The following is a 13,418-nucleotide window of genomic DNA, read 5'->3' as shown; positions in this document are numbered from 1 at the left end:
TCTGTACAGAGTACCTGTTTGTACTATGTACAGGTGTAGTTGCTGTATTTTAATTTAAGGGCAACAGACAGAGAAAGGAAAATCCAATTATCACAGGGGTGGAACATTGTTCCTATAAAGAAATGTTAAAACAAAAAAAAGTGTTGTTGTTTTTTAAAAAAAATGTGACTAAGGAGGAGCATGATAAATATTTAGAACATTATGGATGGCATGGAAACAGCAAAAAGAGAGAGAGATGTTCCCCAAGGAAGATAATCAGAAAATGGTCTAGAGCAGGAGTAGCCACCATGGTGCCCTCCAGATGTCTAGGACTATAACTCTCATGAGCCCCTGTCAGCATGGCCAATGGTAGAGGATGATGGGAGTTGTAGTCCAAAGCATCTGGGGGGGTACCACAGTAGCTACCCCAGTCTAGAATAACTTTGCTGTGCTGCAAAGCATCCAAACCATCTGCCTTAAACAATATAATGAGAGAAAAGGACAATGTACTGAGAAAAAAAATGGCAATAAGATGGTACCTAGTGTGTGTGAGAGAGGTAAGTCCATTAACAAAACAAATGCGATCCTGACATGTGCTCAATTGCCTAAATAAAAAACAATGTCATTACATTAATATTAAATATTAATGTAATAATATTAACACAGTCTTCGTCTGTGTTAGAATTTGTTTAATATGTTTTTTAATGTTTTTAACCCTTTTTTAAAGTTGTTTTTTTAAAAAAGGTTTTTAACACCACTTTGTTTTAATGTATTTTAAGATCTGTTTTTATGATGTTTTAAAGTGTTTTTAGCATTTTGTTGGCTGCCCTGGGCTCCTGCTGAGAGGAAGGGTGGGATACAAATTAAATAATAAATAAAATAAGTAAATAAATATTCATATGGAAACTATTTACGGCTCTTACTTGGACTTTCTTGTTTTTTGTGGCATGAGGATAAGCCTTCTTTTGAGTATCCGGCTGAGGAGCAATTGTTTTCGAAAGGTTACCTTCTAGAGATTGACCATAAAATCGTAGAAAGGTTTGCAGTTTTTGATTGCTTCGAAGGGCCCAGGGGTCTTTGCTTGCTCCTGCAAGACACACAAATGGGGTTGCACACTTTATTTAACTTATGTCCTACCAGAGCATCAGCATTTCCCTGCAATCACACCTCTGTGCCTTTTAACATTACATCTTCCCTAAATTACACTCATAGTGATCAGGAACTAGACTTCAATGAAATGCCCACCTTCTTTGTGGCTCCTACTGCCTCCTTACTCCTACTACTCTTCAACTTGTTATCTACATTTTACTGTCTACCCAGTTGTCCTTTGAGATGGGCCAGGGCAGCTGCATTTCCCCAGTTCTACTCCCTGAGAGCAAGAAAGGAGGAGAACCCAGTACTGTTATGTAGTCTCCAGTTTGGCAGAGAAAGGAAGGAATAATTTTGTACACAACCAGGACTAGATTCTGCATGGCTACAGACAATTCTGTTTGGCAGAGGTACATGTGGGAAGTATCATCCCCTGGCCCATATCACCAATTTGGAATCAAGAAGACCATGTCTGATTATCACAAAATTGTTGGCTAGTAAAAAACGTGATGAGTAAGCCAGCCTGCAAAATCCACAGCAACCAACATAGCCACACTGATGACATGGGATCATAACGGCTAGAGACACAGAAGGTTCTCCCCTTCATTGCCCAGGTACCTTCTTTGCACCTTTCCTTCAGTTTCTAGTCGGTGAATTATTTAAATCACTTCATTTGACTGGCTTCTTGAAACAAGGAATTTTGACTTTGGAACTACAAACTTAACTCATACCTGACTTTGTAAAGCAAAACTTCAATATAAGCGTAGTTGCCAAGATTGTTCTTCCTATGCAGGTACATTTCTATTTCCTTAAGAGAAGCCCACGTTTGGACAAACTCTGTGTGAGCACTGAAGATGAGAGGGCCCATGACTGAAACAAATCCCCCCCCCTTTTTTGCTCTTACCTAGAAATCCCATATGTGTCCTGTCATAATCATCACTGAGAGGCCTTCTTGAATGCCAGTGCAGAAGTTCATCAAATTCTTTCTGTTTTTTAAGTGAAGTAACCACAGGATCATCACTAAGAAATAAAAAAATGATTGCATACATGATGATGTTTAAGTAATTAAAACATTATTTTTGGGGAGATCTGCTCTCAGTGCCACAGTGCACAAATCGGTCACAATGTATTGCAGGATAGGAAAACTGAGGCCTGTGGGCCAAATGCAGCCCTCCAGACCTCTCCATTTGGTCCTTGGGACCTTCCCCAGGCTATGCCCCCTCTTACCAGACCAAACCTCTTGGTAAACAAATATTGTTAAATAAATACATATTCATTCTTAAAAATCAAAGAAATGAAAAAAGATACATACCTTTTTAAATATGGCAGCTCAATTAAAATATCCCCAGCAAATTCATCCACTATGCTACTCATCATTGGTATAATTCCTGGTTTAGGAAATGTTATCTTCGATGCATTGTCTTTACCAAAAATAACATTATTGTTGTTAAGAAGATTACTACAGTAACAAGTGAAAAATGTAAATAAGAATTCAATGTCAGAAAATAGCACTTTTGTAATATAGGGAGAAATGCTGGCAACATTTCCCTGGAATACAAACGTGCATGAAGAGTGTCAGTGCTGTAGGAAGGAGATTAAAATATTAACTCATAAAAGTATGATCATAAATGTAATTGCTCTGGTACCAAATATGTGTTTAAAAATACACTAATGATTGCATTATCATATGAAATTATTATTGTCAACAGCAATATATTTTATAAAAATCATTACATTATTATATAAAATTATATTTATCAATGTAAATACATTATTAATATCCTATAGTATGTAAAAACAGTATTAGAACTATATTATATGGTAATCATAGAATTGGAAGAGGCCAACCCTTGTTGTTGCAAGAGATCAGCTGTTAACAGAATCCTTTATAGGCAGCCATCCAGCCTCTGCTTAAAAACCTGAATGGAACCCAGAAGGTTGTTACCTTTTCTAGGGGAACAGTCCTCTTCAAGAAATGTTTTAGAAGTTATTCGTAGAGGAAAAGATGGTCCAGTACTACAAGTTCCAGACAATGCTGTGATATGTTTCCACAAAAGGTTATAGTCTCTATTCATTTCTGTTCCTACATCCAAATCAAACTCTAAGAGAAACAGAGTGTGAAAATTAACCTTTGCAAGCAATTTTTGTACACATTTTTGCAAGCAATTTCTATATGTTTGAATGTTATTTTCACTGATGTATTCAGTTTTATGCAGACTTTCCGCTAATATGCATTTTTAAAAACATTGGTTGGTTGGAGAAATGCGCGGCAAAATTTTGATATGTGCAGATTTCAAAGGATCACTGTGTTTTTGTTCTCATATTGTTTTAGAAAGCGTTAATTTATAGATTTGGCATCACATGTGAATGGAATCCAATTTGTCCTCCATCCCAACTCACAAACTTTGTTCCTTTCTTCCTTCTCTACTTTTTATATTTCTCTTTGATCTTGATCTCAAAATAGCAGTCTTTGGTTTTGTCCTTGCAAAGTTCTCTCCCCCCAACCCCCAATCTGTGTTTTGCCCAAGAAAAAACGTTCCGTGTGTTTCTCATCTTTTTCACTGAGACTCTATGGCTAGGCTACTCTCAGCCTACTCAGTGTATACTCTACAGCCCACTCAACACACTCATCCATTGAAGCAGGAGGACAAAGCAGCAACACACTGGCAAGTATTATTTTAAAATTTTTACTACATGTCTATCCTGTCTTCGAAGTGCTAAAGGCGGTTTGCATGATTTCTCCATTTTTATTCTCACAACAACCCTGTGAAGTAGGTTAGATTGAGGGGTAGTGACTGGCCCAAGGTCATCCAGTAAGGAATAAGGAGGAGGAACCATTTGCTGGTCCATCTCAGGCAGAAAAATATATTGTATTAGCCCTGGTTATGAAGCTGTTAAGATTAACCAGTTTAGTGTTTAGACATAACATTAACTGTGGTAAATTAAAAAAATAGATATGAATGCTTCTGATCTCCTCCTCGTGAGGAGGAAAGGGGAGAGGAAGCACATGATCCTAAGACTTGCTGCAGCATGTTCCCATCATTTCTCATATCTGAGCTGACCCAATATAAACATTCTATATTCTATAATTTAAGATCTCCAAAGCAGAGGTCCTATAAAAAGAAAATAATGAGCTCCTCCACTGGCCTACATTGCTGTCAATTCCCAGTGACATTATACTAATTGGGAAACATCCTGGATCACAGGAGAGGGATATATGACTAGGTGTCACCTCTTTCATCAACAGCCTGCATCTCCGTGAAAGGGTTGCCTTACACAACGAAAATCCTGGGTCTAAAAATATTATAATTGAATGACAACATGAATGAAGTACCTGGGCCTTTTTCCAGTTCATAATAATATGCTATGTTCTTCCACAGGATATCATCACTTAAATCAGGCAGGGAAGAAAAATCCATGGTCCTCGAGGCCTGAGTGGCAAGATGCTGAAGAACATGAAATTCACAGAGTTTTTGCTGAAAGGAGAAGGAAAAAGATCTCAGTAGAATAAACACAATAGGGTTCATTTCATTCATTCCTACAGTGCAGTGTGCCAATATACAAAATGGAAATAATAAATTTTCAGCACAGCTGTGAATGTCAAGACTTCAGCATAGCTGTGCCCTGAGTCTTAAGGCTGTATGTTTATTTATTTATTTATTTATTTATTTATTATTCAATTTATTAGTCGCCCATCTGGCTGGTTGACCAGCCACTCTGGGCAACGTACACAATAAAACGATACATTAAACATTAAAATTTAAAAACCTAACAATAAAAACTTAACCCATCCCAAAAGCTTTCCTGAAGAGCCAAGTCTTCAGAGTCCGGCGGAAAGTCATCCCAGAGGGGGCATGGCGGAGATCATTTGGGAGAGAATTCCATAGGGTAGGGGCCACTATTGAGAAGGCCGTCTCTCTAGTCCTCACCAGTCTTGCTGTTTTTACCGGTGGGATCGAGAGAAGGTCCTCTGAGGCTGATCTTGTTGAGTGGCAACCCTGACGATGCTGGAGGCATTAATGAGCCTTCTTTCCTGTAAGGCCTAAATTCATTTTTCATGGTCACAGGTATCCAAATTATTTTATAAAACAAGTCAAGAACCTGTCTCCCTTTCCAAGAATGCCTGTCTTAGGACCACAGACACTGGAAATGATAGTAATTCAAATCTGGACAGCTGGGAAAGAGGAAGACAGGCAAAGTACACTTGCTGTGTTTCTAGGAGATGTCAGTGCCATGCTAAAGACATACATAATTGTCAGAGACCATCAGGGATTAGTGGGATGAAATTAGAAAACTAGACAGTCAGATTTGATTAGGTGAGAACCACTGATCCACTGGCAAATGACACTCTTATAAATTGAGGGCACCAAGGTGCCTTGGCAACAGGCCAGATTCCTGTGCTCCATTCAGATTGAGGGCACTTTCAGGGCTTCAGTTGCCCTCAAAGATGCTGCCATATACTCAGATCTGATTGGCTATATGGTATCTTGACCATCAGTTTCTCTCTTCACCCTGTAACCATTTTCTCACCCATTTGACACACATCCTGAAAAACTGGCTAAAGAAGAGCACTTTCTAAAGAAGAGCATGTTCACAAACTCACCACCCCATTTTAGTTTATCCCTGGTTAAAAACATTTAAAGAAAGGAGGCCAACATTCATAGTTACTTTATTGGAATAATATACTGGAAGTAGTCATTGCAATGTGTACCTGTTGCATAAATGTTAATACTTCCTTATTCCAACAGGCATCAATGAATCTCATCCGTGATCGTTGAGAAATGGGCAAATGATGTAGAAAAACCACACTGAGGCAATACATCCGAAGAAGGTCTCCAGCTTCTTCCAGCGTTAATGCTGTTTGCACAGGTGTCTTTGATGAAACAAAACCAAAGGGATTTTTTTAAACGAAAGAAATATATCCTACAAATCACATTTTGAGAAGGGGCTTCATTTGGCTCCCCATTTTTAATCTATCATTTTGCAAATGTGTCAAATTACATTGTCATGTGCCTTCAAGAATTGCCCACTGGTTTTTAATTATTTATGCCTCAGTTCTAGATACTTGTACTTGGCAGCAAGTCTAACTGATATCAGCCAACATCAAGCTAAAGCCTTAGAACCCAGTCAAATGGGCAGCTTTAGTGTGTGTTTTTAATTGTTACTGTACTGATGTTGTGTTTGATATATATTGGGATATTATACATTGTTTCATGTATTGGAGAAGGGCTGTAGCTCAGTGCTAAGAGCATCTGCTTTGTGTACAGAAGGTCCTAGGTTCAATCCCCAGCATCTCCAGGTGGGGCTGGGAGGGCATTTTGCCTGAAACACTGGTGAGCCATTTCCAGTCAGGGTAGACAATACTGAGCTGGATGGATCAATGGCTTGACTCACTACTAGGCAGCTTCCTATGTTTTCTCCTCTTTTATTGTTCTTGTTATGAAATATATATTACATATTTAACAAATATCACTAGTTGAGGACTTCCCAGGAGGATCCCTACACCTGTGCAGCCTCCGAGACGAGCTCCGTCTTGGATGAAACTTATCCAGGTTAAATTCAGTCAGAAGGCTCTTTTCTGACTGGGAATAATTTCTTCCGGTTAAAGAAGAAACGTGAGATTTCCCACATAGCTTTGTTTTGATTGTTGGAGTCTGGAATTCGTCAGAATTGTCTGTCTTCCAGCAGCTCAGACAGAGCGAGGATTTTTATGCTAGCTCAGCTGGATAAGTGACCCGTTTTTTTATACGGATTAACAGGCAAACATCCTCCTGTCTACATTCATCATTTTCTTATCTATACAGCTAAAGAGATTTGTCAAAGTAACAGCAATTGAGATAACCTAGGTGAGGTAAGACTTTCCTTTTTTTTATTCACGGAACTAAGGGGGAAGAAAATATAAATAGTTTATCTTTTTTTTTTATTGCAAAAAGCTGACATGGAAAATAGCTTTTTAAAGATTACAACGGACGAGAGATTTTTGATTGGGAGAGATAAGAAATCTTTTTGATCTACGGCTGGGACTATTTTTCCTGGTCTACTTTTTTTTTTTTTGACGAATCTGCTCATTCTCTCTGCTACTAGCTATTTCGACGCTGTGAACTAAAGCTGTTCTTACACTTCCGGGCAGATAAGAGATAAGGGCTGTCTAGCGTGTGACGTTAGTTTGTTGGAAAGATTAACTCCTTTGTAACTGGTTAAAGAAATAAGCTGCTCTTTGTTTGGGACATTGAAAATTGAAGGAGTTTTGTTCCTTTGGCTTTAAGAATGACAATTAAGAAGATCATGGATGTACAAGAAGGGACTTTATCTCTAGACATGTTTCAGAAAATAATGAATGGGATTAACTCAATAAAACAAGAACTGAGAAATAATAGACAAGCGTGGAGAATTGAATTTCACGAAATGAGACAGGAGCTGAAAGAAACTCAGGATTCTATGAGAAAGGAGAATAAAGATAGATCTGGAAAACAAAAAAAGGATGAAAGAGAAATTAAAGGCAAGGTTCAAACTATGGAGATTGGCTTAATTATGGACATGAAAAAAGATTTGGATTTCCTGGCTGTGATGGATCCTGGAGACAAATATTACAGTTTGGAATTCAGCGCTGTCCCTGAAGGAATTGAAGAGATTGGAGATAAAGATATTATCGGTTCAAAAAAATTCTTGGACTGGAAGGATTTGATGGAACTTGAAATGGAGAAAGTTAACAGAATTAATCCCTGTTTTGTGTCAATGGAAAAACCTTCAAGAGATGTACTAGTGTATCATGTGGAAAAGAGGAACAGAGATGCGGCTTTGCAACAATACTTCAGTGATACGTTTGGATTTGGTGGCAAGAAAATATCTGTGATGGAGGAAATTCCTATCAGACTTTTATTATATGACTATGACAGCAAGATTTTTGGGTGCGTAAAGATGGAATATGCAAGATGGACCCAATATGGATAATGACAGAAGAGCGATTTAAAATTACTTGACTTAGTAGATTTGATCAGTTGGATTAATTGGCATGTTTATTCAGAAAAAAAAATGGATTGACATATATCTCAAGGATTGGAAACCTCTCTTTGACTTTTTATGGAAGATTAAAATGATATGATATTAATGAGATTTGAAACCAACTAAGATAACCGTTGGAGGAAGGTGATTTTATAATCTATTAAGAGATAGGTTTGTTATATATTATATTTATAGCTGAACTATGACAAATCGGAAGTCAATATTCTTTCTTTTATATATATATATATATATATATATTTCTTTTTGTATTGTACTAGTTATTGATTTGTGTTGTTTTCTTTTTGTATTGTTTTGGTTTTGAAAATTGGAATAAAAATTAATTAAAAAAAAAACAAATATCACTAGTTATAAACAGGGCTTAATACATCTTAATACAAATTCTACTATGATACCCATAACCGATGAGGGTAATACTGTATTATTTCCCCCCAAAATGTTTAGTATGTTTTTATTATGGATTATATATATTGCAAATCACTTTGAAAGTTCTTTTTTAGTATAAAGAAATACATAAAAACTAATACAGTAGGGCCCCACTCATACAGCGGGTTACGTTCCGGCCCCCCACAGAAAAGCAAAAACCGCTGAAAAGCAGAGCTCCAGCCACCGTGCTCCAGCTGACAGCGATCAGCTGGAGTGCGCGAGCTCCCTGCACTATAGCTGATATTGCACTACAGCTGATTAGCTGTAATGCGGGATCAGCTGGAGCGCAGGGAGCTCGTGCACTCCAGCCTCCGCACTCCAGCTGACAGCAATCAGCTGTAATGCAGGATCAGCAGGAGCGCAGGGAGCTCGTGCACTCCAGCCTCCGCACTCCAGCTGACAGCAATCAGCTGTAGTGTAGGATCAGTTGGAGCGCAGGGAGCTCACACGCTCCAGCTGATCGCTGTCAGCTGGAGTTCCCTGTGCTCCAGCTGATTGCCCCACTTGCACTGCCATATTAGCGGAACGCCGTATAGCGGGGCCTTACTGTAAATCAAATGAATCATTAGTAATTTACATTTCCAGCCAAAGAACTCAGAAACTGCAACAGTTTCTTTAAAATGATAAATAAATAAAAATCTGACAAAAACAAAACTAGTAGTAGTAGTAAATTTATGACCGGCCCTTCACCAACAGGTCCCAGGGTGGGTTAAAAGTTTAAAATTTTATATTAAAAACAATTAAAACAAATTATAATCATAGGAATAATGTGGGTCCTGAAGACATGTATTTCAGGTGTCAAAGGCAGAGGTAAAGAGGTTTTCAGTATTTGCCAAAAACTGTCCAACCTCCTGCCCATCAACCAAAAACCACCCAGAACAGGAAGCCTCTGAACACTTCCAAAAACAATCAGGGTTGGACTTTGGTAAATCTCCCAATGGATGGGTTGTCATGTTTTTACTGCTCCTGGTTCTGTGCCCTTTACAGTAGCCTATCATCCAAAAATTAAGCAGGTGACACTTGTGGATGGTATCTAGGTGTGCTTGAAGCTGCAGAATGACCGTTCATTCAAGCATTGTCCTCAGAAGACCATTCAAATACGAGGGCCACCACAGAGGAGCCATTGAAAAATTGTTATTTTGGCAGCAGCTGCATACAGAGTCAGCAACACTTACAGTGTGGATCAACACAACTGCAGAGTGTTTCTATCCCAACACCATACAGTCCTGATGGCTGCTGGTACTGGTGCAGCAGGTCTGAGGTTGAAGATGGAGAAGTCACTAGCTGAGGAATTATATAGTATTGATGAAAGTAGGAAAAAAGGGGACAGAAAAAACCAAGTGTATGCGGAAATGTTAATTGCAAATATACAATAATATTTAAATGAAACTAATTTATTTTAACAATTTCCAGAAGGGTAGCCATGTTAGTCTGTTGCATCAACAACAGAGACTTGTGGCACCTTAAAGACTAACACATTTACTAAGGCATCAGTCTTTTATCCACTAGTCCACTTCATTAGTTACATGAAGATGCATGCCTATTTAGGATTATATTTCATGCATATGATGAGGTAGATTGTGGTCCACAAAAGTGTATGCCATATTAAATGTTAGTCTTAGGCTGTGGGCACACTAGTCGCTTCAAAAGCAGCCAGAATGCTTCTTTCGGTTGCATTTTGAAATGACTCTGCCCTAGGGTTGCCAGGTTCTTGGCCTGATCCTGTATCTTTAGAAGAGAAAGTCAGCCAAGTGCAGATGTTCTTGCAACTCTGTAATGGGAAACCACAAGGTGGAATTCTCCCTTCCCCCTCCACAACTTTTAAAGATACAGAAGACCTCTTGGTTGCCAGGCCCGGCCTCCAAGAGGTCTTCTGTATCTTTAAAAGTTGTGCAGGGGAAAAGGAGAATTCCACCTTGTGGTTTCCCATTACAGAGTTGCAAGAACACCAGCACCTGGCTGACTTTCTCTTCTCCTTAAGATACAGGATCAGTCTCAGGCCATGGACCTGGCAACCCTACTCTGCCCTCAGCTTTGCCAACCTCCCTTCGCCACTGCTCACTTCAGGCCTTTCAGGACTGCCCACAGTCATTGGGCCAATCACGGTCTCTGCCTGAGCCTACAGCAAAGCATTTCCATTGGCCTTTCCTGGAATTCAAATAGGTTGACCTACCAGTGAGTTGCAAAATCCTCCTGAAGCTAAATTTTTTAAAAAACATACTTGAGCTGAGCTGACCAGATTTTAGAGTAAAGAGGGGCAGAGTTTCACTAGCATTGAGTGCCCCCATTTTCAGAAAAGAGAGGTGGAGACGCACTTGAACTGGCACCTTTAATGTGCAACAAAGCTCTTTTGTTGTATTTTAGTACATAAGAAATTCTCACCTCTTTTGTAGAGGTAGTTTGGCTTTCTAGAACGTGACTGTGCATTTCCAGAACCAGCGAACAGGTGATAATACACACAATGTACCGAAGATCTTTGATATCCTTCTGGAATTGAATGAGCTTTTTATAAGCCTGCCATTTCAGAAGAAATAACATAGAAATATTAGTTAAAAAATTCCTTCAGATACAGATTTTTGTTTTACCCTTGAGGGTTTCTGTTGCTGCAGTACACACACGTCAGTTTCTTCCCATCTTTCTGAAGTTTTGCCAAGAATATATAAGCTCCCCACATAAGTCTAAATTGCATGGAGAGCCTACTTGGGCAGAGCAGGGTCCCCGCTTCAAACCCTCCCCCCCATTTGTTGTATGGAAGTTGGTAGGGACACGACTGAAAGGGCAAGGACAGCAAGCATGGTCTCACTCTCCCCCTCCCCTGCCTCATGCACATGATGGAACATGTCCAAACAGGGCTGATATCTGAAACATTTGCATTTGATGTTTATTTTGTCCCCTTCCCTGTATATAGGAAAAAGTACATGGGAAAATGTTATTCTCCTTTTCTTTCTTCCAATTCTTTTAACTCTTTTCTTTTTTCCACCTGACACCGCCTGTCACCCTTCCTTAAGAGCGAATGACATGGTGACACGAGAGCATGGAGTGGACTATTGTAAATATTGCATTTATATTTTGAGCAAATCAGAAATATGATGATGCTGATGAGAACAATGGGGGTGCTAATTTCATAATTGGTGAAAGGACCTTTCACCTTTCCTGCCAAAGCCTCTAGACTTGGACATCCAGAAAGAGGTAGGCATGCTTCTGTCCTGGACTCCTTCCAGTACTTCACCAGAGTTTGATAGTAATGATTAACTGTTTTTTCATGCTGAAAAAAAACAAAAAACATGAGCATAAGTTGTGCAGGATAACCCAGCCAAAGTTAGCACTTCTGAATTGCACTGATTTCCCACTAGAATCAGTTCCAAGTGTTTTGTTCATTATTACCCTTAATCATCAATTACTCATGTGCATGGCATTGCTGTGATGACTAGAGAGGGGTCACACTTTTAGCCCCACCCCCAATGTTATGTCTTTTTCTTTAAAGAGCAGAGCTTTGGCTGCAGTTGTCTGAAGAGAAAGCCCAAGGTGTGAAGTGGTTCTGTGAGATCAGGGCAACCTGCACCAATTGCATGCATTCCCTACACATGAGTAGGAGATCACACTTTGGGCTTTCAATTCAGACAACTGCAGGCAACGTGTAGTTGTTTAAGAAAAAAGACGGGACATTGGGAGTGGGGTTGAAGAAAGAACAGCCCTGCTCCAAAATAATGAGGGTTACATGTGTGTAGCATATGAACAGGGCTATTATTTTCAAGATATCCATTTCTCTTGAGTCCACATGAGAAAGGGGCAGCACAGAAACACCACTGGCTTGCCTGCAACTTTGCACCCGCCCACACAGCTTTATCCTGGACCTGTGTGTGTGGGTTAGGCAAAGGTCTAGAAGGGGAGCCAGCTGTATTCTTATAAGGTCTTCCACATGATTGGAAGCACAGCATAGGTCTCCCGAATGCATGAAGAAGCCTACATGAGTACATGGATTTCAGAAGATTCAAGTGACTGAAAGGTGCCCTACATTTATCAGGAATTAGATTTTAAAAGCTGTTATTACTGGCATTAATGCCATTATTTATTATTGCTGCCCTGGGCTCCTGCTGGGAGGAAGGGCGGGATATAAATCAAATAATAAAATAAAAAATAAATCAATAAATAAAATTATCAAAACTGAAGATAGCAAGCACCATCTTAATAAAAGAGCAGTTCCCCCTTATCTCATACTCACAGTGGAATATCTCTTATAAGATGATCTATGCTACAATACACATGCTTCATCCATAAAAAAGGCGGGTTGCCTATGTTGTTTTCCTCATATGCTAATATAATCAATTATTCTATAAATTTATGATTATTTTGTCAAATGACAGCCTTAATTAATATAAATGAAAAATATAAAAATATGGAAATCTTAGTTTTTATGCTATATTACCTAAGTAATTTATCCTTTTTATGTATCCTTGACTATTTTACTTGGTAATTACTTCCTGATTCTATCCGCTCAAGTTGCGTGACACACGTTAATTTCAGAATGCAGACTTTTAGAGAATGTTATGGGGAGCCACAAGTTCTATTGGCAAATACACGTTCCCAGATCCACATTCCCATTTGGGGAAGGGCCATAGATTAGTAGAACATTTACTTTGTATGCAGAAGGTCCCAGGTAGTGCTGGGAGAGAACCCTGGGAGTCACTGTCTGCCAGTGTAGACAATACTGAGCTAGGTGAACCATTGGACTGATTCAGTATAAGGCACCTTCCTTACAAATACAAATGATCCGTCCATTCTCAGCAAGCTTGCACAGGTTCCCATTTCTTACCTCCCGGATTAAAAAGCAAGCAAATTCATTAATAGGCAAAAAAAATAAAAACCCTTGCAGTTTAAGAATGTACCTATAACCAACAGATATT

General features: G+C 39.1%; 1 protein-coding gene across 2 annotated transcripts in view; it reads right to left on the bottom strand.

Moving 5' to 3' along the window:
• Positions 1 to 13,418, bottom strand: part of LOC133364085 (probable ATP-dependent RNA helicase DDX60) — a 76,905-nt gene that overhangs the window by 51,819 nt on the left and 11,668 nt on the right. For both annotated transcript variants that reach the window (XM_061584137.1, XM_061584138.1), the window contains exons 6-13: positions 11,663 to 11,779; positions 10,897 to 11,028; positions 5,780 to 5,941; positions 4,403 to 4,544; positions 3,014 to 3,169; positions 2,381 to 2,489; positions 1,973 to 2,088; positions 903 to 1,066 (exon numbers count right to left, since the gene is read on the bottom strand). In XM_061584137.1, the coding sequence (XP_061440121.1) occupies positions 903 to 1,066; positions 1,973 to 2,088; positions 2,381 to 2,489; positions 3,014 to 3,169; positions 4,403 to 4,544; positions 5,780 to 5,941; positions 10,897 to 11,028; positions 11,663 to 11,779 (1,098 nt within the window). The remainder of the gene's footprint in view (positions 1 to 902; positions 1,067 to 1,972; positions 2,089 to 2,380; positions 2,490 to 3,013; positions 3,170 to 4,402; positions 4,545 to 5,779; positions 5,942 to 10,896; positions 11,029 to 11,662; positions 11,780 to 13,418) is intronic.

Source organism: Rhineura floridana, chromosome 9 (genome assembly GCF_030035675.1).
Source record: "Rhineura floridana isolate rRhiFlo1 chromosome 9, rRhiFlo1.hap2, whole genome shotgun sequence".
Lineage (NCBI taxonomy): Eukaryota > Metazoa > Chordata > Lepidosauria > Squamata > Rhineuridae > Rhineura > Rhineura floridana.
Note: the sequence above shows the minus strand (reverse complement) of the source record. Positions and strands in the feature narration are given on the sequence as shown.